A 27,431-nucleotide genomic window follows, 5' to 3' on the forward strand; every position below is an offset into this window, starting at 1 on the left:
TCTGGATGACATTTCCTCCCAGACGCCCGCCTCTGGCAGGCCGCAGGAGCGCCCCTGCCTCAAACTGGGGTGACCCGAAGGCTGGCTTCCGTGACGGCAAGCCCGCCTGTTTCCAGGTCACCCCTGCTGCTGGGACGGCAGCCTCTGGGTCCTGATGAAAGCAGGGTCACCGAGGCTCCCCCTTCCTTGGCAGCCTGAGGATTCGTTTGTGTTGTTTTTGCTCTTTTCTCCCCGAGAGGCTTTCGGACTCCCCCGTGCCCCAGTCAGTCCTTCAGGCGCATTTTCAGGGTTTGCAGCCCCCTCGTGGGGAAACGTATCAGATGGGGGCGATGTCAGACTCCCTCCTGGGGTGTCATTTTCGGCACCTCGTTCACCCCCCAGTGCCCTCCAACAGGTGCACCTCAGACAGTTTGAACGCCTTTTCCAGGTGTCGCCAGAGGGTGCACTGGTTTGCATTACCTGGGCTGCCGATGTAGAAATCCTTCACAAATCATAGATATGCTTTGTTTTCTAAGGTAACTCTTAGGTCTTAACAGTAATAAGTGTGTTGATCTTGAACCTGAACGTGTGTGTGTGTAGGCTGCCACCCGTGAGGCAGCCCCCTTGTCTCTCAGGTCTCTGTTAGGCTGGGCTGGGTGTCAGGCAGGGCTTCCTTCTACGTAAAATTTTAATCCTCCTTGACCACTTATGGCAGGAGGGCAGAGCACTGCCCTGTAGTCACAACAATTTTGGGGGGTACGGGAGAGCACTGCCCTCAGTTACTGCGGTGAAACAGGGCAGCCGGTTTCTTACTGGGGTTGCAGGGCTGTGCGGGTGGGAGGGCTGGGGAAGGACGGGAAGGAGGAGGAGGTGTGGGGGAGGGCACCACACCCCTCGAACCTCCTGTCAGGAGAAGCAAGACCCATGCCTGGTCCCTGGGCCTCACATGGGGTGGAGGGACGCGTCTCCTGCTGGGCACTCAGGGAGCCAGGGCCCTGTGAACTGTCTGGTCTTCTGGGCCCAAGTGCCTCCTTTCCCACTTGAGATGATAATTCTTTTCCTCTCGCTCACGCATTTATGAGTCAAACCCAAAAACTGACTTTTCCCACTAGGTCCTGCTAAATGGTTACAGAAAAGAACGCTAGCACGTCCATGCTCTGCCCATGTACAGGACACAAGCAGATGCTTTTTCCAGAGCCACGCACCTAAATGCAGTCATCTTCCTCGAAGGTGCACCTGCCACTTCCCACACTTCAACCCCCCTTCTACTCAACCAAGATTCATTACAGGAAACATGACATCATTTAGCAACGCCATTTCTCTCCTTGCTCCTCTGCCCATGTAAACTTCTTTTTAAAAAGTTCATTGATTTGAGAGAGAGAAACATTGGTTTGTTGTTCCACTTGTTTATGCCCTCGTTAGGTGATTCTTGTACGTGCCCTGACCGGGGACCGAGCCCACAACCTTGGTGCACCAGGACGATGCCCCGACAGAGCTACCCAGCCAGGGCCCCACTGAAGCCTCTCTGAGGATGGGTTCCTGTCTTCCCGTGTCTCCCATGGAACCTAATCATCACGAGATTCTAGCTTGCTACGTGATTTTCAGTGCATAGTGTCCACTCGTCATAAAACTCTAAATCTCCCAATTCTTTAACGGTGCTAATACAAAGCACTTCCTATTCACGCAAAACTCTCGAAACTGTGACTTACAGCTTTGCGTGGGAGCGCGGGATTCCCGAAGACCATGGAAGTGCACAGAGTACGGCGAGGTTATGGAAGCCGTGACCTGGGCCAGCATTTCCGAGCCTACAGCAACGCGGTAGTGAGCGAAGAGAGTGGGTAACCCGTTCAAGGTTGCCAGCCGACACTTTAAGCGCTGTAGGTACTTACATGAGACACGCATGACACTCGACACTGAGAAGCTGGGCCACTGACGTGTGAGAGTTGGGCTAGAACACAGGCATGCGTGTGTCTTAATCCCCGTGGCAGTTAGTGAGAATTCAACAGAGAACATGCGTTAAGTGGTCTTTATTGGTTTCACATTCAGTTATGTTCTTTATTATCAGTTCTTCAGTTCATTATACAAGGATGACACGTTCTCTTTTCTGTGGGAATTTAAATGTAAAATAAATACAAAATACATTCGTGGTTTAATGAACACTCAGTGAAGCTCTTTTCTTTCTTTCTTTTTTTTTTTTTCCTGAGGTATTCCTTTCAGTCTGGTTTTATCCCAGATCTTTCTTTTTTACTTCCCCTAGGAAGAGTCTATCAAACCACACACCGGGTCTGGAACCAACGAACGCGCTCTAATTCCACTAGACGTACTTTTTGATCTCGTCATACAACACCAGTACGAAGGCGCCGCCCATGCCTCGCAGCACATTGGACCAGGCCCCTTTGAAGAAGGCTTTGGCTCCCTCGTCTTTGGCAATCTTCCTCCAGCAGTCCAAGGTCCCCGTGTACATGATGTCCGCTGTGGAGGCAAGCGGCAGGGGGGCCCTGTCACTCTAGAGGGAAGCGGCTAGGCCTCCAAGAGGCATCAGCATGCAGTGCTCTCAGTCAGTCACTCGAGCAACGAGGCCCAGCTCCAAAACAGCCCACGAGAAATCCCCTCCCCTGCAGAACTGGCAGGCAGGCTTGCCTATCGCTCCTTCCCCTTGAACTCAAGAATGTGGCAGTCAGCCAGCTCATCCGCAGACCCCCGAGCTGTAAAGCGGGGGGGGGGAGCAGTGTGGAACAGCAGCGGTGCGGTGCACTGCGCTGCGGCGTGCGCTTTCCCGCGGATGAGAAGACTGAGGCCTGGTCTCCGGTCACACCAGCCCCCCCCCCACAGGCCCACACGGTGAAAAGGGCTGCGACTGCTCGGCTGAACCACAGGAAACAAACACGGGACCTTCTGACTTTAAAAATGACGATTTCATGGGCTGCCACCTACGGCAGCCAATGTGCCTTTTCTATCACAACTGACCGCTTCGGCCATCTCTCATCCAGCTAATCATCCCTCTTCCCTGCTTGTAATAACTAGATAAGGGAAGAATTATTTTCAAATAAACCAACCAATTTCAATTCTTTCCCCTTCTCACCAGGATCTAAGAGAAAAAAAGGGCATAAGGCTGCCATCATGCCAGATACCCAGGTACGTTCGTCTCTGAACATCCCATGTTTGGTGTTCTGACCTGTATGATAACAACATTCCCTAAAGACGCAGCGGACAATGTTTCCCAAGTTCCCAGCACGGACGTCTGTCTGACAACAAGACTAGGCTGGGCCGGAAGCGGTATCAGACCGTGTTCCCGGGCAGCGCGAACGCGGCGTGGACCGGCAGGCGCCAGGCTTACCCCCTTTCCGGCCGGACTGCATCATCATGCGACGGCGCACGGTGTCGAAGGGGTAGGACACCAGCCCCGCCACCGCCGTCACGCTCTGGGCGATCATCCAGCTCACGATAATGTGCACGTTCTTGGGGTCAGGCAGCATCCCTGCGGGCGGAGCCAAGAAGCCAGACGGCGGTGAAGCGATTCCTCTCGGCAGCTGGGCGGAGGGCGGGCGGGGGTGGGGAGGAGGCTGCCGGACCTCCCGCTCCACGCCCGCCGCCCCTTCCAGAAGAACCTGCCCCCTGGGGGTGCCTCCCAAAGAAGCCGGCAGCGAGGGGCACAAGGTGGAGGCTGCCCTGGCTGGCTTAGGGAGGTCAGAGCTCTGCCCAGCGGCGTGCAGGACAGGTTCAAGTGTTATTACTCAGTAACCAGAAGGGCCTTGAGGCAGCTTGTCTGCCCCTGCCTCCTCTGAAGGACTCAAAGCCCGAGTCTGTTTCAGCAGAGGACAAGGAGAATCCTCTTCCTCTGGTCCCACACCACGCCACTGCTCACTCACAGCCTCGGCGTCGCCCAGGGGCCAGGAAGAGACAAGACTGATGAGCATAAAGCCCTTTGTCAGTGGCAGACCCCCCCAGGATTCTCTCTGCACAGCCCCCTCCTCCCCAGGCCGCACATGCCCCCCCCCCACCCCAAGGCCCCTCTCTCACCCTTGGCGGTATCATAGACTCCAAAGTAGGCAGCTCTGTAGATAATGATGCCCTGAACAGAGACGCTGAAACCCTGGTAGAGACCCCGAAGGCCATCAGACTTGAAGATCTTGGTGAGACAGTCGCCCAGACCACTGAACTCCCGCTGGGCGGCACCCTTGCCCACGTCGGCGGCCAACCTGGTCCTAGCAAAGTCCAGCGGGTAGACGAAGCAGAGGGAGGTGGCCCCAGCTGCCCCGCCGGACGCCAGGTTCCCGGCGAAGTAGCGCCAGAACTGCTTATGCCGGTCCACGCCCCCCAGGAAGATCTGCTTGTACTTGTCCTTGAAGGCGAAGTTGAGAGCTTGGGTGGGGAAGTAACGGATCACGTTGGCCAGGTTACCCCTCCAGAAGGAGAGGAAGCCTTGCTCCTTGGGGATTCTCACCACGCAGTCAATGATCCCTTTGTACTGCTTCTCCGCACTGATCTGTTTGCTGGCGTGCTGGACCTGTGGGGGGTGGGGTGGGGGAGGGCACCGGGGAGGGGTCGGGCGTCAGGGTGAGCAGGACAGAGGGAGGAGGAGAAGAGGGCAGGAGAGAAGGAACATGCACTTCTCAGAATTCCCTTTTTAAAGACGTATGCAGGAAATTGAATATTGTATATAAACATGTTAGCTACTTGGGTAACAAGCCAAAAGTATCCACTTTTGCCTCAATCTGAGAGAAAATGTTCTGGCCCAGATACATGGAAAAGACGATTTAACTGCGTGAAGAGAGTCGTTTGTAGACTGGATTTTCCGGAGGTGCCAGAACTGGGCCAGGGGCTCACTGGGACAGGGAAATGACTGGAGACCCCGCCCCGAAGGGCACCGGCCCTGACGCTACAGGCACCACTCCAGCTGCCGGAGAGACCGACCGCGATCTCTGAGCAGCAGGTGTTCTCACAGAGGGAGAAGAAATCCCCCAGGCCCTACAGCCGGGACATCGTCAGGCAGGTGATCCAAGTTGCCAATTACCGAGGGTGCGTTGCTGTTGTGAGCGACTCGTGGGGGCTTTTCTGGTCACGGATCGTGTGCACTCCGAAACCGGAGAGGCTCACTGCGGGCCCAAGCCCTCTGGACAAGTGGGGAGAAAAAGGGCAAGTGGGATGATGACGATAAAGCCATTCAGGGTCTAGGATGCAGTGGGAGAGACTTGGGGAGAGGGTGAGCGAGGAAGGCCGAGTGTCTTCCAAACACTGTTTCTTAATCCCTCAAATCTGTTTCTTCATCTGTAAAACTGGAGGAGGCAATACCTGTCTTAGAGGTTATAGTAAAATGACTGAAAATATATGCGTGCCAGCCTCAGCAGAACGCACGAGACACAGTAAGCGAGGTCCCTAATAATTTGAGGCTCTTATTGTAAAAGGTGGGTGCAGGTGAAAAGGTCCAAGGAGCATTGAAAGTGGAAAGGTGAGGCTGACCTACGAGGCCTCGGTGGCGTGCCAGCGTTGTCCCAGGCACAGGATCTGGCTGGCTGTAACCCACTCAGGGTCGGTTTCCATATATAGACACCCGGCCACTGCGCGCCACCCGACACCAGGAATCTGCTACTGACGCTGGACCTGTCTGCGCAGAGGGCACCTTCCCCTTCACGTAGGCCGGGCGCCGGGCCTGTGGCCTAGCGCAGATTTGCGGCGGCCCGCCCGCCGGTCCCCTCTGGCCGCTGCGCCCCGCAGCGCCCGGCGCGCGCCCGGCGCCCGTCCGCCCCGCTCGCCGCGCCCGCGCCCGCGCCGCGCTCACCTGCAGCAGCAGTTTGACCCTCTCGATGGGGGCGACCGCGGTCTTGGAGACGGCAGCGGCGATGCCGCCGGCCAGGAAATCCTTTATGAAGCTCAAAGCCTGATCACCCATGATGACAGCCGGGCGCACACAGCCTCCGGGAGCCGCGCTCTCGCTCTCGCCTCCGCCCGGCCAGGCACCGCCACCCCGTCTCCGTCCCTGCGCGACGCGAAGGGGCCGCCTGTCTCGCCCCGCATCCCTCCTTATATCCCCCGCCCGGCCTCTCGCGAGAGGAGGAGGGACCCCGGAGCCGTGCGCGCAGTGCGCATTGGCTGGGCAGGTGCTCGGACACCCCCGCGGCCGGCCCCCTCCTCTGCAGAGGGCAAAGGGGGCGAAGGCGCTTCCGGGAGGCAGGGGTGGGTCGGGGGCTGTGCCTTCAGCTTGGGACGTTTAAAGGGCAAATTCATGTTATCTGTCCCGGCGAGCAGTGGGAACACCGTGTCTCCGCAGCATGTGGGACGCTGTATTTATAGCACAAGACGGCTTGGGCTGGGGCCGACGCCCCAGGCAGGGCTTTCTTTAACCTCGGGCCTGCACGGGCCCGCTGCTGGCCAGCGGGTTCCAGGCTAATTTTTTCCCTCCTTCCCCGGAATGGTGTCCCTGGCCACAGCTCGCTGCCTGGATCGGGGCCTCTTCAGAGCTGTGTGCTCTCACAAATAGTGAAGATCCTCCAAAATAAATACGAATGTCACTTGATGCCGTGATTTCCTAATAGAATCTGGCAACCTGCTGATTCCCCTCTTCTCTCCATTCAAGCGTTCAATCAGTCATTCTGCTATCAAATGTTTGTGTGCCTGGCACTCGGAGCCGCCAGGGAGGGCCAGCGCGGGGGGCCACGAAGTGAATAGTTGTTTCAGCGTCTGTGCGTGTGTGTGAGAGTGTTGCTTTTCTGTTTGTTCAGCCTGTCACCCCCTGACACACAGCCTGATGATGCTAAGAAAAGGGACCTTATAGGACGCATTTTCTAAGTACCTTAAGAGCTTAAAGTGCCACTCTGCTCTGAACGGCATCTCAGCACTTATTCTGGGCAGAAGGTGCTCAGGCAGCTGGTGGCCCCTTGAGGGTCAGCACCGTTGGCATTCCCGTTAGAGTAGCTGGGTGACCAGGATATTAAGAGAAGGTCGAATCCTTGGCTGTATCTGTCTTTTTCTAACAGGTGTCTGGGGTTGGGAGGACATCGGATATTTAGCACTACTGACATTAGTTTTTGAAAATATACATAACTAGGAGCTTTGAGCCTTAGTGTTTTTTTAGGCAGTTCTTAAAATCACACGAGTTTTTCAGATACAGCTGGTCTCTCCCCCAGAATGATTGCAGTGAGGTTGTAACTCGACACTCTTCACCCTGTTCCATTCTCTGCCCGTAGCTGTGACTGTTGTGGTGGGCGCTGACCAGTTTATTCCATTTCCCACACGCGTGCTGATGAATGCAGACATCAGGTTAGGTGCTGCCTGAGCTGCAGCTGTGTGTCACCCCGGGTCCGGAGACTTCATTAGAGCAGAGGTCACACTAGTCGAATGCCAGGGCTGCCAGGGGTATGCCTTTATCTGAGGTTGGGGCAGGCTAGAGTTCGGAAAGGCAGGTGAGCACTGCGAAAGCTAGCTAAGTGCACATAACACCAAGGTCACGGCAGGCAGGAGGTCAAGAACTCAGGGAAAACAGAAAAGCCAGCTATGCATTCATTTGACAAACCCCTGAGCACTTGTTGTGTGCCAGGAGCAAAGGCTGGCCCTGTAGATTCAACGTAAGATATGGCCCAGCCCCCAAGGACTGTACACCCCAGCGGTAGACGTGTTTGCTGTTTAATTTCACTGACCACAGCTGCACATATGGATGTCCATGGACCACCACAATCCACGTATTAGTCCTCTTTAATTTACAATAGTGTCTTGCATTCCATCCTGTCAATATAGAGCAATTGCCCAATCCATTTTCCTTTTAATTATGATGCATAGAACTGTTTCTTCTGTGTATGATGGAAAATAACGCTGCTATAGAAATGCTTCTGCACACATTTTACTTCCTCCTGTGTTTTTTTCTTCTCATATGTTCCCCAGACGGAATGGGTAGGTTGAACATTTCAAAAGTGTTTTTCGAGCTCCTGCTGCCTATCGAGAAATTGCTCCACGGAAACGAGGAGCCTGCTGCAATGCGACGGGACTCTTGTCTGCCGTGGGTCCTCCTCCGACACCGGCTTCGTGTTAACACAGCGTCTTTTAGTTACTTGTGCCAGTTTGTGAATTCTAATTTGTATCTCTTTTTCTAACTTTTTAAAAAAGATTTTATTTATTTATTTTTAGAGAGGGAAGGGAGGGAGATAGAGAGAGAGAGAGAATCATCAATGGGCGGTTGCTGGGGGCCGTGGCCTGCAACCCAGGCATGTGCCCTGACAGGGAATCGAGCCTGCGACACTTTGGTTCACAGCCCGTGCTCAATTCACTGAGCTACGCCAGCCAGGGCTGTATCTCTTTAATTGCTATAAAATGATACATGTTCCATATGATTCGATTTAATTTGTCAGGACTTTCCTTCTATGTAAATTTTTAATCTTCCTCGACTGCTTGTGGCAGGAAAGCAGAACACTTCCCGGTATTCACAACAATTTTTTAAATATATTTGGGGCAGTAAGTATGTGTTGAGTATTTTTTCATTGTGTTGTTTTTCTTTTGATATTTATTATATTACATTGTTCTAAGTGTTATTCTTTGAATATGAACACATTCATAATATGATGACCCACTTCATGTTCCAATTGTAAATGTGTCTCTTTTGTAGATACATTTGCCTATTTGCCCTAACAGATAATTAGTCTGCTCTTTTCTACTTCTCTTGGTAGTTATTTTTTCAACCCTAACACTACATTATATGTTGTAAAAAGGTATGATCCAATTTCATTGTTCTCCATACCATTCTTGGGCATCTCAACACTAATTCCTAAGTAGGTATTTTCATTTCTTCATTACTTGTCTTGTAGTACTTACTCTAGTTTGTTATTTACTAAGTTCTCATAATAACTTAATTTACAGAATCACCATACCATGACTGATTTGATCATTGATCTTTAAAAAAATCGCAATTTATATTTTACTTTGTCTATAACCACTTCAAAAATAAAAGTTTGTAACTGCTTATATGCCTGAATTCATTTTTCCTGTGAAATCGTTCAATTTCTTAAGTTAAATATTAACTTAGAATATTAATTCAGGAAGTATTAGCATCTTTGTTATACTTGATGCATTTTTGAGATTTTCTAAATGGGAGAGACCACAGTTCTCCTTGGCTTCTGCCCAGGTCTCCTGCCACGTGGAGGCACGGTAGCTGGGACCCTGGACCAGGGCTTACCCATGGAAACCCACACACTGACCTCTCCCTCCAGTGACTTTCTCAGAAGAGGGAGGCCTCGGGTGCCCTCTGGAGCATGAGCTGCCTGTGGTCATAAGATCCGGGGATCACTTACACAGGCAGCGAGCGGCCGGTGCTCAGCGGGACATGTGTCCACCTGCCAGTCCCGGCCCCCGGGGGCTCTCTGCCAAGGCGAGAATGGACAGGCATCTGGGAGATAAGACAGAAAAAACTCTACCTTCAAATGGGGCTCGGTATCCTGGAGACAAGGGTCAGGGCACGAGGTACAAACGAGAGGAAGGTTTTGAGCTGGTCTTACGGCTTCTGGTGGGAGCTTTTAAAGAGTTCGTCTCGTTGACCAAACTGGGAATGGAGCGTGGGGGCTGCTAGTGAGTCAAAGGCCAAGACGGAAAAGTGCTGGAGGGTTTGCCGGTGGTGGTAGCCGGTCGGCGCCTGCATGTTGGTGTGTATCTAAAGCCGTTAGCAACTAGAACACACAATTACTATTTGTCCACATGGTAAATTTTAGCTAGAGGAATCAATCCTGAAATAATATTTTTGATCATATACAATCACATATGAATTGCTGACTTTCAGTCCAAGGTACTTAACGGACTGACTCTGCATTGCTTCGAAGAGACAAAAAAATAAATGCAGTCTTCCTCCACAGTTACTCCTCTGGGTAGCTTAGTTACTTGGAACAATACCCCAGGCAACGTACTGTTTAACATAAAGTGTCTTTAAAGTGTGGTGTTTATTGCAGTGGACAAACACACACCAGACACACCCTCAGGTCTCCCAAGTGCTCCTGCAGAAGGCTCCGACCAGCAGCCCCTGTTAGCTAATGACCCACGAAATTATGGGACTGCAGAATGTGTGGGTTTTTTAAACCCATTTCTAGAACCGTCTCATCGTTCAGCGATCAGCCATCTGCCTTGGGAATCCCCTTTCCTCCCCCTCTTACCCATCAAACCAGAAATCCCCTGAATCATTCCCATCCATTCATGCATTCATTCATTTTTTCCCCTTTTCATCTTGCAACCAGCATTGCGCATGCCCACTCTAGACACCAACACCCCGCAGGGGCCGGGTGGCACAAAAGTCAGAAAGGCAAGATCGCAGCCCCAAAGGCGCTTGCCGGCCAGGGACACCCTCGTGAGGCCCGCAGGGCTGTTCCCACGCGGTGTGGCGCGGGTCCGAGGAGGGCTCTTGCTGTGCTTCTGGGCGAGCGACTTCCCAGGTGTTACCTGAGTCAGCCCTTGTATTTGTCACATCTTAGGAAGCAAAAAGTTTCGTGAGAAGGATTTCAGGCATCCTTATTTAAAGGGGGTGATTTCTGGGGGCAGAGGAACCTCAGAATCATAAAACAGGTGATCAGAGAGAGGGTCTTCCTTCTGAACGAAGGCCCTCATTGCTGAGGAAGTGACCCAGCGGTGCCTGGAGGCGGTGAGCTTGGGGACCCTCCAAGTCCCCTTGGGCAGCACACCCCTCCCCCGCAGGGAGACCGCCCTCCCCCATTGTACAGAGAGGCCTGCAGCTCCTCTCCCACCTCGTCCTCCCGTCCCCTCCTCACCGGATCCGAGACTCCAGCGGCGCATCAGTGCTCTACGGCACAGCCAGGCTTACTGTTGTGCATGCCCAATAGTGCCTTCCCACCACGACCAGCCACCCCTCACCTGGAGCTGACTTGATTCACTTTCTAAGTTCGCCCTGAACTGGCTTCCCCGGTGTGTAGTGTGGGGTCCACCCCATCCATCATTTCTGAAACACGTGCTTTATCCCCGTTAGGGTTGAAACCGGTGCTTAATAAATGTCACCAGAGGCACCATTCTTGCTCATCTGCACTGTTAAAGAACAATAACTTCAATCTTAGCGAATGAGGTTTTTTAAATATGCTTTTTTTTTTTTTACTCCATGACCCCTTCCTCATTCTGTCAGACATTCTAGGTCATTGGCTCAGAAACAGAAAACATTCAGAAAGCAGAGAGAGGCGTCTGTTCTTGGCATTAGGCTTTCCAGAGGAAGGGGAAGAACTCAGTGTAGACAGCAGACTCGGTGGAACACCTGAGGAGGTAAAGCAGCGTTCCCTGCCCAGTCGCCCTCCCTAAGGTGGTAGCACGCTCTCCCAAACCTGGGGAAAGAGGACCAGGGCGCGCGTGTCAGAGGGAGAAGCGGAGACGTCAGTGAGGGGCTTTGAGAAAAGGCCCCCCTCCCCCGCCCCCACCCCCACACTCTCCCGAGCCCAGGGGCAGCAAGGGGGGGGGGAGGGGCTGGATGTCGTTCTGGTGCAAATGTCAGACACAGCCTCGCGGAGATCGTGGGAGCGGGAGCGGGAGCAGGGGCAGGAGAACGCACCCCGGGCCCCCGCAGGTCCCGGGGCCGGCCGCAGGGGTGGCGTTCAGGGACTCCGACGTCAGCTGAGAGGAGGCCAGGCCCGCAGAGCCTGGTGGCTGGAAACCCGGGCCGGCGTCCGGAGTGACCTTGACGGGGCAATGACTGAAGACCAGACAGGAGCAAGGAGCTGGCTGCTGCTGCCAGCTCGGACAGAGGAAGACCCGGCCCACGGGCCCACGCGCCCCATCCTCGGGTCTGACACAACAGACATCCTGGGACTCAGGTGCGATCCATCGGAAGGCAGCAGAGAGAGAGGGGCTCCACCAGCTTCCTCCGCCTCGCAGAAGGGGGTCTCTTCGTCGAACTGCGGTTGCTTTGTGCAGCTGAGTTGGCCCCCCACTGATTCATTCTTGCTCTGGTATTTTCGCAGTTTTAAAAGATAATGTTTTAAAGACACAATTTTAGAAACTCTTTCCTTTTCTTGTTCCATCCATCAGAGACATTTCTTCAAGGAGACGCGCACTTCATTGAGAGTGTCCGTGGGGGGAGGGGCTCTTTAGGGCAGCCCCCCTCCCCCTCAGTCTCGATGCACGTCTATGAAACGACTGAACTGAATCCGTACAATACCTGCCTCTTCTAACATGCTACCTTACACACAAGAGCTGTTCAAGAAATGTTTGTTGAACAAGTAGAGAAATAACATGCTTCAATTCCTAGCACAATACTTTTTCCAAAAACAGGAACACCTGGAACCCACCTTAATTTTTGTGGCGCGCCATGAAATGCAGGTGAATGGAATTTCATCCTATCAAGTAGGAATAGTTATGCCTGCAGAAATATGATTGTCTATAACATATTGTCTACCGTATAAAGTCATAACCACCTCAATGGTGGATCTATCCATTTCTTCTTGTAGTTCTGTTACATTTTTCCTTACGTATTTTGGGCTTTGTTTTTAAAGGCAGGCAATGTTTGAGTTGTTATACTTTCTGGGTGAATTTTATTTGCTATTGTTAAGTCGTAGCACTCTTCATTTATAGTAATGCTTTTGCCTTAACTCTTTTCACTGTAAAGAAAAGAGCTACACCTGCTGTCCTTTGGTTTGTATTTGCCTAATTTTCTTTTTATATTCCTGTACTTCCAACCACTCTGTTTCTGTTCCCTGTAAACTCTATATTTTCTTTTTCCTTTTAAAAATTCTAAATTGACACTCTCATTCTTTTAGCTGGAGAGTTTGGATCCATTTCCATTTATCATGACCAATGATATTTTTAAAATTTTATTTTGAAATAATTATGGATTCAAAGGAAGTTGCAAAGGAATCACTATACATCTTTGAAAGTTTTTTGTTCCTGCCCTTTTATTTTCTGCTAATGAAAGTCACCATTTACGTGCCACTTGCCATGAGGGCCCCATGTCAATTATTACATGTGTGTCTGAATTAATCGTTAAGGTGGTAATAACACCATAATTGATAAAACTTTGCCAGGTTCCGAGAGTGCCAAGCTTCCTGTTTGGGCACTGAGTGTCTCTGGGGACCACAACACCAGTTTGTTTACTGCTCCAGAAAACACAAAAGTCGGATTAATAAGGAATTACACAGCTGCCAAATATGCGGTAATATCCGAGCATGGGTAAATTAAGTCCTGGAAGAACTGTTTGAATTTGATAACATTAGTCAATGTGGCCACTAGAGGGCGCTCACATACAGCTATTTTAAAATAGTATTCTAAGTCTCTAATTTTTATTAAAACCCTGTAAACAGCACACAAAACTAACAAATAAAAACCTTTCTACTTTTTAAAAAGACATGCAAGTGCAGCCTCAGAATAGTAGACAAAAGAAATTAAGTCAAAGCAGAGACTGTCACATGGGAAAAGAAACTAAGACCAAGTACATGCATCCACAAGAAATGTGCTTTAAATACAAAGACAGGAATAGGTTAAAAATAAAAAAGTTAGAAAAAGCTACAATTGAAGGAACACTATCAGGAATAAATAAAGTCATTTTATAAAGAATAAAGAGGTTGGTTCATCAGGAGGACATAACAATTCTAATCATTTATTCATCTAAAACCAGAGCTTCAGGATACATGAAACATGCCCTGGCTGGCGTAGCTCAGTGGATTGAGCACGGGCTGCGAACCAAAGTGTCGCAGGTTCGATTCCCAGCCTGGGTATATTCCTGGGTTGCAGGCCATAACCCCCAGCAACCGCACATTGATGTTTCTCTCTCTCTCTCTATCTCCCTCCCTTCCCTCTCTAAGAATAAATAAATAAAATCTTTTAAAAAAAGATACATGAAACAAATATCGAAGAAAGAGGCAAATCAGCAATTAAAGTTAAATGTCCCAATAGCTCTGCATTAGTTTCCTAGGGCTGCTGTAACAGATTATCACAAACTGGGTAGTAAACAGAAATTTTTCCTCTCTCCAGTTGGACTTCTAACTGGAAGTTAGAAATCCAGTATCAAGGTTTAGCAGGACACAAGAGCAAGGTACAAACATAAATTGTTTTTCTATACTAACAGTGAACTTGGAAACTGAATAAAAGTAACATGTACAATAGCATCAAAAATATAAAATACTCAGAACTAAATCTGACATAATAGATCTAATGCAACCCTGATAAAAATCTCTGCAGGCTTTCTTGGGATAGAAACTGACAAACTGATTCTAAAGTTCCTATAGAAATGAAAAGGACACAGAATGGCCAAAACAACTTCGAAAAAAGCAGAAGTAAATTAGAGAACTGATATCACCTGACTTCAAGGTATTTAAAGCTACAGTGACCAAGACACTGTAGTATTGCTGTGGCTCTGGGGCCTCCTGTTTTAGATTCGCTGGGTACTCCTGTATTCTTGCATGGTCTGTATCTACATTTGCCTAATGTAAAACTATTTTCATTGGGATTACATTAAATTGCAAGACTACTTGAAGGAGAATTTGCATTTCTGTAACATTCAATAATTTTTCCATGAGAACTGGGTGCTTTGGGACTTTTATTCATAGTAGCTACTTTGTCTTGTTGATGCTATTTTAAATGGGATTCTTATATTTCTCCAAAGAGTGTTGTTTGCCTATTGAAAAACTATTGGCTTTTTTTTAGATTTGGACTGAATCACATTAAAGAAGTTTCACATTGTTGCCACAGTTTTTCAATTGATTCCCTTGAATTTTCCAGATCAGAAACCAAATCACCTGTGAACTATAATCATTTAAGAAGTAAAATGATCTTTCCAATTACTGTGTCCCTTGCGTTTTTTCCTCTGTTAATTGCATTGACCAGCATCATCCGTCAAGTGTTAAATTATAATGGAGATGACAGACATCCTGTGTTCTTCCTGACTTTATTATTTTTAATTTTAAATTTATTTTTAGAGAGAGAAGGAGGGAGGGAGAAAGAAAGGGAGAGAAACATCAACGTGTGGTTGCCCCTTGCGCACCCTCTCCTGGGGACCTGGCTGGCAGCCAGGTATGTGCCTGACTGGGAATTGAACTGGTGACCCTTTGGTTCACAGGCCAGCACCCAATCCACTGAGCCACACCAGCCAGGGCAATTCCTGACTTTACTTGTGATATTTCTAATGTTCCCTCATGAAGCATAATGTTGGCTTTTTTTTTTTTGCCATAGTGTTTTCTTCTTTGGCTGTACCTTTAGAAACTATCCATCTTATTTTATCTTGTCAGCAATTTAAAAAAATCAATAATGGATTTAACACAAAAATAAAAGAAAATAATTACATTAACCATGAAGAATATGGATAAATTCGGCTTATTGAACTTCAATTAATCAATTACATTGTGCATCAGTTTGCTAGGGTTTGCCATAAAAAAAATATTACCACAGACTGATGACTTAAACGTCGAATTTATTTTCCCACGATTCTGGAGGCTGGAAGTCCAAAGTCAAGGCGGGGCAGGCGGGGCCTCTCCTGAGGCCTCGCTCCTTGGCCCACAGACGTCACCCTTCTCCCGGGTCCTCCTACGGTCTTCCGTCTCTGTGTGTTCAATCTCCTGGGTTTATATAAGGCCACGAATCATACGGACGAGGGCCCGCCCTGAAGGGCCGCATTTTAACTCATTTATTTCTTGAAAGGCCCTATCTCCAAACACACTCACGTCCAGAGGTACTAGGAGCCTGAACTTGAACATAGGAATTGGGGGGGGGGGGTGCGCACAATGGAGCACACAACACACCATTAAGAGTGACAAGGCAAACTACCCACCAGAGAGGAAAAAGACGCCCAACGCAGTTCAAAAATGGAGGAAGTATTGGACGGAAACCGAGACTTCACGAAAGAGATTATGCGCATAGTTAATAAATACATGATAAGGCGTTCGACACTGTTGCTCACCGCAGAAAGTGTTTTAGGTTGAATCACATGAAAGCACCATTTCTATAAGCCAGTTTTCAGCATTTTTAAGATTCAGTCATTAAAAAAAATCCCACCGCGAGATACCACCGCAGCCCAGAACGCTGAAACTAGAAAGAACAGTTGGCAAGGGCTGGCAGGGATGTGGGACGGCCGGAATCCTCACGCACTGCGGGTGGGGATGGGAGACGGTGCGGTCACTTTGGAAAACCAGCTGATGGTTCCCACTAAGGCTAACCACATGCTTGCCCCGCCACCCACCGACTCGGCTAAGATGCATAAAGTGAGCATGAACCTTGAGCACCCCACGAAAGCGTCCTAGGGAGATTCCAGTAGGATAGAGAGTCTGGTTACGAGAAGACGTGTCTCCGAGAAGCCGGGGGTGGGGAGAGGTCCACGGTAAGTCCTCCGTGTTTACTGGGAGAAAGCAGACGACTTGGGCGGCGGGATCGTCCGTAGCAGCGCCTGGTGCAGGACTCCGTCAGCCTGGGAAGTTCCTCTGAGGTCCCCAGAGGGGAGCAGGGCGATTAGCCTAGGACAGAAGGAACGGAGTTGCCATTAGACGAACTCCTCGCTTGCATTTACCTTCCCTTACCTGGCCCAGTGCTAGGGTTCGGAGAGTCCCGATAGGCCCACAGGTGGGTGGGTGGGCGCTTCAGCCGCCGAGCCCCACCCGGGCCACCAACCCGCTGCAGGGGGCGCTACCAGGTGCTCGCTCGCGGCCCGGGGCGGGAGGGATGAGCAGACCAGCGCCGGCACCCCGCTCCCCGGGGACTCCCAGCATGGGCTCGGCGGGGGGGTGGCGGGCACTCGGCCGGGCGCGGTGGAGGGGTCTTCCGCATCCCTCCTCGCAGCCTCTGCGGGGCTCTTCCCGGGCTTCCGAAGGGGAGCTGCGGGGCTGGACAGTGGGCGCTGTCCCGTTGCCCGTGGCAACCTCCACCCCGCGGCGAGCTGAGCCCGCACAGCCCAGCCCAGCGCCCCGCGGCTGCGCCTGGCGCAGGAACGGGGACGCCGGGGGCAGGAGCCGAGGTTCTGAGTCTTGGGGAGCGGTGGGTTCCAGACGAGGTGTGAACTAGGGGCGGGGCTGGAAGGAAGCTGGCTGGGATCCGTGCGCCCGACGGTTCTAGGCCCGGCTCCGCGCGCGGCAGCCCAGCCCACGGTTCGCAGCCGGGGGTGAGACCGGGTGGGCGGGGAACGCTGGCCCGAGCGGGCGCGCCCCCTTCCGCCCACCAGGCTGCCCGGGCGCGCGGCCCTCTCCTGCGACGGCTGCCTCCCCACGCGCCCCCCTGCACCACAGTCCCCGCCGCGGCGTCTCAAGCCGCTCTGGCACGCCAGCGCCGACCCCGTGCCGCCGTCGTCGGGAGAGACGGCGCCCACGGAGACACCTGCAGCGGCCCCAGCGGCCCGCAGGAGCCGGACGCAGGTGAGTGGGCGCAAGTGGCGGGGCTGCTCCTAGGGCTGCGCCGAGATGCTGCGGCCAGGCGCAGGGTGCTGGTCCTGCTTCGGGGCGACACCGACAAACTCTCATCTCGAACCCGCAACACCAGCTCCCTACGGGCCCCTCACTCGTCCCGGGGCGGGGGGGTCCTCTACCGCGTTTGCGAGGCGGCGACCCCGTGGGAAGGCCACCCATCTCCCCCCAACTCAACTCAGCCGTGGCTTTGTGCTGCGCACTGCGCTAAGCCCTTGGCGTCCGCCGGTATCACGCGTAATTCTTTCAGCGCAACGGAGGCAGGTGGTGTTCCGTTTATTTGGGAAGCAACTTGCTCGAGGCCTGGAGAAGTCCTCGCCCTGAGGACCCCTCCAGCTCTGGGCAGAGCCGTCCGGCACCTCCTGCGCCTCCGAGCTCAGCCTCCACAAGGGTGAGGCTCTCACAAGCCCCGCCGTTCCCTCCTCAGTGTGAATTGGGTTCGATTCAGCAAATTCCATTTTCTATCTCCCCACCTCCCTCGCTTTCCCTTTCCGTCTTTTTCAGTCACCAGGTGTCGGGCTTGGCCGCGAGGAAGCAGAGGTGGCTAAGACCCTGCCCCTGTCTTCAGGGCGCTCACAGTTCAGGTCCGTGTGCTGGCTTGGGGGTGGGGGGTGTCTGCCTTCCAGCCGCCTGTACTGTACCGCTGGGGCTTACCCTGAAGCTGGGGGACTTGACCGTCATCTTGGTCACTCCCAGGTGTTACTTCCCTGTTTGAATCCTCTAGGGTGTCTCCATACTTTCTACAGGATAAAGTCTTAACGCGTCAAAGCTGACTTAGCCTCACTCCTCCCCAGCCGTATCCGGCTTCAGGTTAGGCTGAATCCATGATCCACCCCATCTAGTCCTGGTGTCTTGTCTCAAACTGGTCACCTGCTCGAATTCCTCTTCTCCGCCTTAGCTGTCCCATGTGGTTTCGTTTCTTTTTCTTTTTAAAGATGCTATTTATTAGAGAGAGGGGAAGGGAGGAAGCAGAGAGGGGGAGACACGTCGATGGGGGACAGAAACATCATTGGTGGCCTCTCACGCACGCCCTGGCCAGCAACCCATGCGTGTGCCCTGACCGGGAAGCCAGCCGGCCACCTGGTGGAACGGCGCCCACACAACTGAGCCACACCAGACAGGGCCGTACTTACCTGTGTGTAAAGACCCTATCTCCTGCCCTGGCTGGCGTAGCTCAGTGGATTGAGCGTGGGCTGTGAACCAAAGCATCACAGGTTCAATTCCCAGTCAGGGCACATGGCTGGGTTGCAGGTGACAGCCCCCAGCAACCACACATTGATGTTTCTCTCTCTCTTTCTCCTTCCCTTCCCTCTCTAAAAAATAAATTTAAAAAAATCTTTAAAAAAAGACCCTATCTCCCAAAACAGCCTCATTCTGAGGTCCTGGGGTTAGAACTTCAACATCTGAGTTTCGGGGAAACATAGTTCCGCCCCATAATGCTTGCCAATACTTTGCTGCATCGATCTGAGTAGTTTTAAGAGCTAATTTAATCGTTGTCAATGGTGTTTTGTCATTAACCTATATTGACCTGTCTCTTTCCCATACCAGCTGGTAGTTCTTAAAGCGGAGTCCTTTGTTTTACTGAGCTTTGCAACCCCACTGGGCAACACGCAGTTGGCATTTTGTAGATTCTTGTCATTCGAATTACATTCTTAAATCAACTGAAAAACAAAGTGGTCTAGTAGGTTTTGTAGAGCTGGGCTGGCTAGAAATCTTATTACTAAAATATATTCTTTCAATTTGTGTTTATTAATTTCAAGATTCATAAGGTATACAGTGGTCATCCATGTAACCAGTCCTCTGTCCTGACTATTCAGCTCTCTGCTCTCTCCTTCTTTTTCTGCGAGTCTCTGGAACGCATTTCTCTGGTTTTTAGAAATGCCAGGCGAGGCGGGGACACAGCAAACCAACTGCAACGCCAACCTGATTTACTTTGTTTTTAGTTCTTCCAAAGGTGTGGGTCAGTTGAGTTAAACACAGGTTGAAAATGAATGTACAGATTGTGGTCTCATTAGAAAAGATACTTGATCTAAGTGTTAAGCATTTGCTTTTTTATACTCTTTCATGACTTTAGGAATGACATGTTTTTATAAAATTTTGAATTTAGTCTTAAATACACAGGTTCTAGTTAGAAAGAAATAGCTGTCCATCAGAACATTTCCACCCTCGCTGATGTGGCTCAGTGGATTCTGTGCCAGCCTGCGAACCAAAGCATCGCCGGTTTGATTCCCAGTCAGGGCACATGCCTGGGTGGCGGGCCAGGTCCCCAGTAGGGGGTGAGCAAGAGGCAACCACACATAGATGTTTCTCTCCCTCTTTTTCTGCATCCATTCCCCTCTTGTCTAAAAATAAATAAATAAATAGTAAAAACCTTTTAAAAATTTTTCCCTGCTGTTTTCTCTTCCTGGATGTTCTAGCTGGGAATAAGCTCTCTCCTGGACTGTGTGACTTGTATGTAATTGTTATCTTAATTCTCCAGTTAGAATGTGAGCTCCAAGAAGACAGTCTTGGTGACTTCCTAGCCCTCCTGGGTCCTATACATACACAGCAGAGACTCTTTGAAAGGCTGCATAAATTACCCTCCTTGTTCTCCACCGTCTTCCCATGACTCTCAACAAGAAGAAAAAGTTAAAAATCCTGAATGTAGGATCACATGGAAACTTTGCCAAGCAGCAGTATCTGATCTCTCTCTCTCTCGGAGGTTGGAGAGGAAGTCCTGAAAAGCTTTGACTTGCATCCGAAGGAGCAGTGGCTGGACGACTTCCGGAAGAGAGGCAGCCTTATGAAGAGTCCAGCCGGCATGAGTTACCTGGATGTGCCCGGAATCGCCCAGGATCACAGAGGGGAAGGGGTCACGCACAAAGTCCTCTCCCAGCTCGTGCACAGGCTGCAGGGCATCCACACTGCTGTTGTGGTTTTCCTGATCCGCTCAGTCCTACCAGAGCACCGCTGAACTCTCAGGGGGGCCCCTCAGAGGCCCCCGCTTCTCGGTGCAGCATGAATGCACAGGTGGCGGATGGGCCTGTAGGTCCTCTGTGAGGACCAGCTCTTGGCCTCCAACCCACCCTCTCTCCCGAAGCCAGAGAGGCGTTCCTAAATTCTCATCCAACCAAATCTGGTCTTTGGGGGCTGAAGTGCTGTAGGATGAAGCTGCTCCGTGTTGTGACTGAAATCGCTGGTGTCGTTATTAAAATGACTTTCATGCAAGAACCAGTCGGCCTTCCCTGGCTGAGGAGGTGACCCGGGGCGTGTGGAAGGATATGGAAGTGCTCACTGGGCATGACTCACCTCCCCCTGACCGACTCCTTACTTTTACCAGTGCCACACTTTATTTTTAGCTCTGGCCTTCTGCAGCACTTGACCTTTCGCCTGGATAAAGCAGTGCGCTGTGGCGCTCAGACCCACAGCCGTCCCTGTTTCGTGAAACATAAGGGGTGTGTTGTTAGGTCACGGCTTCTTGGGAAGTCTGCGATCTAGAATGGTCTTTGGGGACAAAATAAAACTGTTTATATTCACACACATACACACACACACACACACACACCCCTTTGGTAGCATTATCTTGCACATTTGCATTATAATATTTTCTTTTACGAGATATTTCTTGTGCCATCTGCTGCAAGAAATTAGTATAATCTTAACACTCAGGAAAATATTCTTAAAATGTGGATAAGGATCTTATACAACACTATATATTCTGCTTGTTTTAGAATAAACTTAGAACAAAGCTTCTAAGGAAGAACAAAAAAAACTAGGAACAAGTTTTTAATATAAAAGAGTAGTTAAATAAATCAGACGAAATATTCATCTGATGAAATACCACGAAGCCATTAAAAATGATTACCAATATTTTTTTAATAAGCTGGGATAATGTAATAGAATCGTGAGTGAAAACACTTACGTCCAAAAGTATGGATACGACGCGAGCTTGGCCCTGCCTTCGCTTTCCACAGCCGCCTAGACGCGCCCCCCTAACCAGGCGGAACCCCACCCTCCGCACCCTGTGCGTCTCCACGCCGAAGCCCGAGAGGTTGGCTGAATTAGAACTCAGCTGCGTCCCCTCCACACTGGACGCTCTGCGACGACCCCCTGCCGCCTCCAGGATCCAGCCCCAGGTCCGCAGCCCTCTGAAACCCTGCCCTGGTCTCTGGGTGTGCTGCCTCCCTCGTGCAGCCCCAGGCTGCCTGGCCTAGCCTTTCGCCCGTGTCCTCTCCGCCTGGGGTGCTGTCGGCTCCTTTGTGCCTTGATGTCTTCTTCCCATCCCTCCCGTGTCTCAGATTAGCTTCTGGAAAGCCTCTCCCGTTCCTTCCCTGGGTTGCTTGCCGCTTCCCGTGCTTCCTCCCTCTCTGTGCGCCCCCTCACTGTAGAGCCCCTGGCCCCCGACTGTAACTGCTGATGTCCTGCCCGTGAGAACTGCGTCCGGGTCCGCCATGCCCACTGTGTTGGTCCCAGCAGACAGCACCACGGCATAGGATTTCGGTCACTTTGGAAAGGTGGGCCACGCATCGGACAGACACATGCATCAGCTGCTTTGTAGGACTTTTCTCTAGGTGACTGAATTGGGGGTGGTTTTAAACGTCCTCTTTACTCTTAAACTGACACCAATCTTGCCTGGTGGTTAAAAACCCTCACTATTAAACTTGCCGTCTTAAAGTCTGAGTGCTCAGTTCAGCGGCGTGAAGTATATTCACATCGCCGTGTAGGAGAGCTCCAGAAAGTTTCCACCCTGCGACCCTGAAACTCCACCCCCGCTAAGCTCGAGTCCTCCTGCTGTCCCCGCCTCGGCCCGTGGAACTGCTGTGCGCCGTCTGTTTCCGTGGTTCCGACTACTTCATATACTTCGTGTGACAGCAGCCTTGCAGTATGTATCCTTTTATGGCTTATTTTGCTAAGCATAATAATGTCCTCAAGGTTTATCCATGTTAAAATGAATTTTTGATATGAGCTCTATTACTACTATAACAGAAAGAGAGAAAGAAAGAAAAAGAAAGAAAGGAAGAAAGGAAGAAAGAGAAAGAAAGGAAGGAAGGAAGGAAGAAAGGAAGGAAGGAAGGAAGAAAGAAAGAAAAGAAAGAAAGAAAGAAAGAAAGAAAGAAAGAAAGAAAGAAAGAAAGAAAGAAAGAAAGACAGGTCTTATATAGAGTCACAGGAACTAGAAATGACTCTAGACTTGATCTGGACCAGTTTTCCATGAACTTTATTTACTTTTTCTAGAGGAGAAGTTTGGAAATCAAAAAGCCATTTGTCTCAGGTTAAAGGTGAAATGAGGCAAGTTTGACCCAGGAAGTAAAAACAAGTACTAGAGGTAAATGTTTAGCTCTTTCACACAATTTACAGCAGTTTCTGTGCTTTTATTTTCTACTCAGCATTAGCTGCTTTAATGTATTTCTGTTTTCTAGCATTTCAGTTCGTATCTGGAGTAAAAACATCTGCTAGCTGCTTTCCTTGTTCAGAAGGCACAACACACTTCTCCTTCTTAGGAACTGCGTTTCTTCGATTTTGTTTGTGTAATGCATTCCACAGGAGGCTGAGATTTCCATTCTGGGCATGAGGATCTGGGCAGGGAATAAACGATTCTTTAAGTTTCCGGGAGAATTTGATTCCTGAGCCGCACAGATTTAACAGGGCTGGAGTCAAGTACAAGAGACATTTTATTTGGTTCAGCTGCTTGCTGTTACGTAGCATTCTTTCCTCCTAGTCTGAAAGAGAAAGATCTCAGAAATTAGTTTATTGAATAATTGACAAAGAAGACCATCCTGTTCTTGGTCCCCAGAACTACTTTACGCGTTCAGCTAACATGCATGGAGTCCACCGCGGGCCTTGTTGTCATTTAGAGACACACTGGAGACCCATTTCCTGAGTTTGTGAAAAGAAAAAGGAAAAGAACTGGAGGGTTAAGGCTACGAGCTCTTAGAAGCTGTGTAGGCAAGTCCCCTGCTATTGTGTATGAGAAGCCAAAGTCTAGAGGGGGGCCCCGAGTCGAGGACCTACTGAGGGTGAGGGACATGCTAGGACTTGAGCTGCCTGCTTCTGGCGTCCAGGCCACAGAGGGTGCCCAACCTCCCAACCGCAGGTCGGCTTTGAGTGAAGAGGGACACAGGGAATCTCACTCACTCAGCTTGCTTCTTAAGATTTTACTCGTTTTTTTTTCATAATTTACTTGTCAATGTGATCTTCAGTCTCATCTTACTATCTGCTCTTGTTTTATTTTTTTTTCAGATTTATTTATTTTTAGAGGGGGAAAGGAGGGGGAGAAAGAGAGAGAGAAACATCAATGTGCGGTTGCTGGGGGCCGTGGCCTGCAACCCAGGCATGTGCCCTGACTGGGAATCGAACCTGCGACATTTTGGTTCGCAGACCACGCTTAATCCACTGAGCTACGCCAGCCAGAGCTCTACTCTCATTTTAAATCAGGAGAGGAAAACGGGAGGGTTCCAGCTCAGAGTGATCTAGAGTGGCTCGGCAGTGTGCTCCTCCCAGCACTGAGGGGTGACTTGTCCGCCCTCCAGTGGGTGGAGCCAGGCAAAGCAACGACTGGCCTCAGCTGAGGCCAGGCCCAGTGACACAGACTGCACGCACCTGGGTTCACGGGAAGCCCGACTGACACCCGCCTGGGGAGGGGTCTTTTGCTTGGTGCTTTCAATTTTGCTAAAGACTAAATGGTAGGAGTCCTCTGCTGTGTAGGTGTGAGGTTACGGCACCTTTTCGCAGTCTTTCTAATATAGAGAGGACATCTTGTATGTTAGGATTTGGGAGAGTCCCAAGGGTTTTACTGTGATTCCTCCACAGCGCGCTCTTAAAACACTGAAAATAACCACAGAACTTGTTAAATGGTAGACCGCTTTGTACTTCGTACTACGTTAGACTTTGTAAGTGTGCCTTACTGATATGAAATTCAGTGGATATAGGAACACATTAGTGATTGCAATTCTCTGAAATGCAGGAAAAAAAATTGTGTCATGGCGATACTTTGTTCTGTAGGGTTCTGAGAGGTCAAACAATATTCTTCAGGTAAGAAGTTGCCCCAAACTATAGTGCAGAACATCCACACTACGGGAGAACGTGTGTGCACTTCTGTAGGTTGACTTAAGGACAGGCACGCTGTGACTTTCGCCCATCACTGCCCTGTAGCCCGGGCTACACATCTAGACACTGGGCGAAGTGATACAGGCCACTGACACGGCTTCGTGCTGCCGAGTCCCTGAGTCCCCGGCCCGTCAGCAGCCCCCCAAGGGATGCTGCGGGTTCAGCATCGCCGGAAGTGTCCTTTTCCATTGTGCAGAAATTATTTCCTGGGCATTGGTCCCTGTAACACAGACGGTCAGAGGGCCTGTGTTTTTCAAGGGTCGTGGTCACCAGGCTGACTTCACATGACACCAGGTTCCCACCGGGTCCCTGTTTCCTGAACTGCCCTCTCTGCGGGCACGAATCTTCTCACTGATGACGCGGGGAGGAGGGGGCACCCCTCCGGGCCGCCTCATTGGAAACCCACCCACCACGTGGAAGCGGATGAGCCAGGGGTCCGAAGCGAATGACTGAGAGTTTTGTAACCAAAGTCTCATTCCGCAGAATAGTTTGTGATTCCGGATCTACCCAGAAGGAGAGGACTGGATTCTTTATTCCGGGAGGTAGACGTGTACATACTTTATTTAACATGATTTGAAGCTAAACATCTGTCACCTCAACGGAACCATCCTTTCGCCCTCGCAGAACCCTGGCACATAAGTAAACGCAGCGCGGTGGGACTGCCGAAGTCAGTCACGCTGATGTGCACGGACGTGCATCAGTTCAAACATCAGCTTAACACCGAGAGGCAGGAGAGGCCCCTCATCCCTGTGGGGTCATCATTCCCATGTGTTCAGTAATTAGTTCGTCTCCCAGGGACTCGGAATGAGAGGGACTGAGCAAAAGGCTGATGCTACACACTCCTGACTCCACACCCTCCTCTTATGCCGAGACACGAAGTGCTCATTTCGCTGTTCCATTTTTTAAATAGGGTTTGTAACGAGAGAAGAATCGGCGCCCCCTTCGCTTTAACTGGGATTGAAGTCATCTGGCATCTGGGTAGGTTTGTTTCCGTCTGACTTTCTGCGACCCTTGGCCACTTTGGAGTCAGTGTTTAATCAAGGCAGACGTTCCACTTTGGTTTTTACCTTCCTTTCTCTATTGGTTACTTTCTCCTGCTAAGGGAGTTACAAAACTATCCATTGTCCATGGCGTCTATTAACCTGAAGATGTTTTGAACCCAGACGTGACGGAAACATACTTCAACTGGCTCTGATGTTAACGCAACAGAGGGTTCGGGAACCATCTGGAGTCTGGTTGGCGTGCTGTCCGTAATGCTGAAGACCGTGAAGCAGCATCTTGAAAACGTATTTTCTCTTCTGCCCGTTTCAAGTTATGGAGGACTACAGTAGGAGATCACACATATCATCTCAACTCTCTTACCCTAGAAATGGGGCCACTTCAAAGGTTCCATTGCCTTATAATTTTGAGGAGCTGTTGAATGATTTTTTAGGAAGTTAGAAATATAGCTACTGGATTCACTATGACAAAGCCCATATTTCTGTGTGGGTTTTTTTTTTGCTTATTTTTGACAGAAAAATTGATAAATTAAAACATCATTAATCAACAGGAATTTCAAATAGCCATTGAAAGCAGGTGATAAGAATTTACGTGTGCTTTTTCTTTTTTTTTTAAGATTTTATTTATTTATTTTTAGAGAGGGAAGGGAGGGAGAAAGAGAGAGAGAGAGAGAAACATCAGTGTGCAGTTGCTGGGGGTCATGGCCTGCAACCCAGGCGTGTACCCTGGCTGGGAATCGAACCTGCGACACTTTGGTTTACAGCCCGCACTCAATCCACTGAGCTACGCCAGCCAGGGCATTACGTGTGCTTTTTCAATAAAAAGCTATAAATAATGGAGTCTTTGCTGATTTCACTTTTCCACAGTGCACATAAACAGATCAAAACATATTTTCTGTTTCTCTACAATTAAATGGCAGATGAGAGTTTTACTTATGTTTATAAAAGGTAACAATGAATTATCATTTTAAGAATTTCTGAAATTAGTTGATCTTAGGTGAGAGGTTTTAGATATTTTCCTGCCCAGTAAACAACTGCCAACGACAATTTCCTGGATTTAAAATGATAATATTCAGAATTAATCATTTTATTGCCTTTTCTGTATTCATATATCTTGTGACCAAGTGATTCGCCTCCCTGATTCCATATTTTAGGAACAGTTCATCATCCTTCCCCGAAAAGGGAAAAGGTTTTATCCCTGCCTCCGGACCGTGAAAATGCCTCAGCCGGCCACCAGGTGGCGGAGTCTCCTTGGATTAGATTGAACACTGCCCTTTCTACTGTTAACCAAATGTAGTTGACAGCTAATGAGAGGGGCCATCAAACCTTTTACTCAGGTGCCCGGGAAAACAATTTTGAAAACACACGCACACTCCACAAACTTTTACATTCACGTATAAAATTGTTCAGCAAATGTTCAGATAGCTGAAGAGACATGACTTCTGATATACGGTAAACACTGAACTTTTAAATGAAAATCGTTAATAGCATTCTTTTAAACGAATCTAATCGAAGACAAAACATTACAGAGATTGGATAGCCAACATCATCTGTTTTTAGAAATTGCAAGGTAAGCTTATTATTTGCAGTTGGATACTTTACATCACCCCTTTTCCTCCTGACATCTTGCTTTCCGTTTTATTTCCTCTGTGGAATGGCATACTAGTATAAAATGTTCATGCTTACCAGCTTTGGCCACCCGGTGTTCTTCTCTGCAGCAGAGTGTGTGTATAAGTGAAATTAAGTGTTTTGTATTTCCTGGGACTGTAAGGTTCTGTCAAGTTTTTATAATTCTAAATTTCTAGACATGTTAGTGTACACTTTTAAATTTTCCCAGTATACATTTGTTATTTCATTAATTTGGGAAATCCTGAAAAACATAAAAAAGAAGAATGACCCTCAATCATAGCACTTAAATAATACTTACAGAGAATAATGCTCGTGTTTGGCAACCCCTCTTTTGCTCACCAATTTGTCCAGATAATTTCTGTTAAGTAGTTGATGCTCACTCTTTCATGTTTTTTCTAAG

General features: G+C 49.7%; 1 protein-coding gene across 1 annotated transcript; it reads right to left on the reverse strand.

The window, feature by feature from the left end:
• Positions 1–1,991: 1,991 nt before the first annotated feature.
• On the reverse strand, positions 1,992–5,986 carry SLC25A4 (solute carrier family 25 member 4). Its single transcript, XM_045821721.1, has 4 exons — positions 5,759–5,986; positions 4,000–4,486; positions 3,317–3,457; positions 1,992–2,451 (listed from the first exon to the last, which is right to left on the reverse strand). The coding sequence occupies exons 1-4, from the start codon at positions 5,867–5,869 to the stop codon at positions 2,294–2,296; spliced, it is 897 nt and encodes a 298-aa protein (XP_045677677.1). The 5' UTR covers positions 5,870–5,986; the 3' UTR covers positions 1,992–2,293.
• Between the last annotated feature and the right edge of the window lie 21,445 nt (positions 5,987–27,431).

This window comes from Phyllostomus hastatus, unplaced genomic scaffold (assembly GCF_019186645.2).
Source record: "Phyllostomus hastatus isolate PE091 unplaced genomic scaffold, TTU_PhHast_1.1 phas_scaffold_46, whole genome shotgun sequence".
Classification (NCBI taxonomy): domain Eukaryota; kingdom Metazoa; phylum Chordata; class Mammalia; order Chiroptera; family Phyllostomidae; genus Phyllostomus; species Phyllostomus hastatus.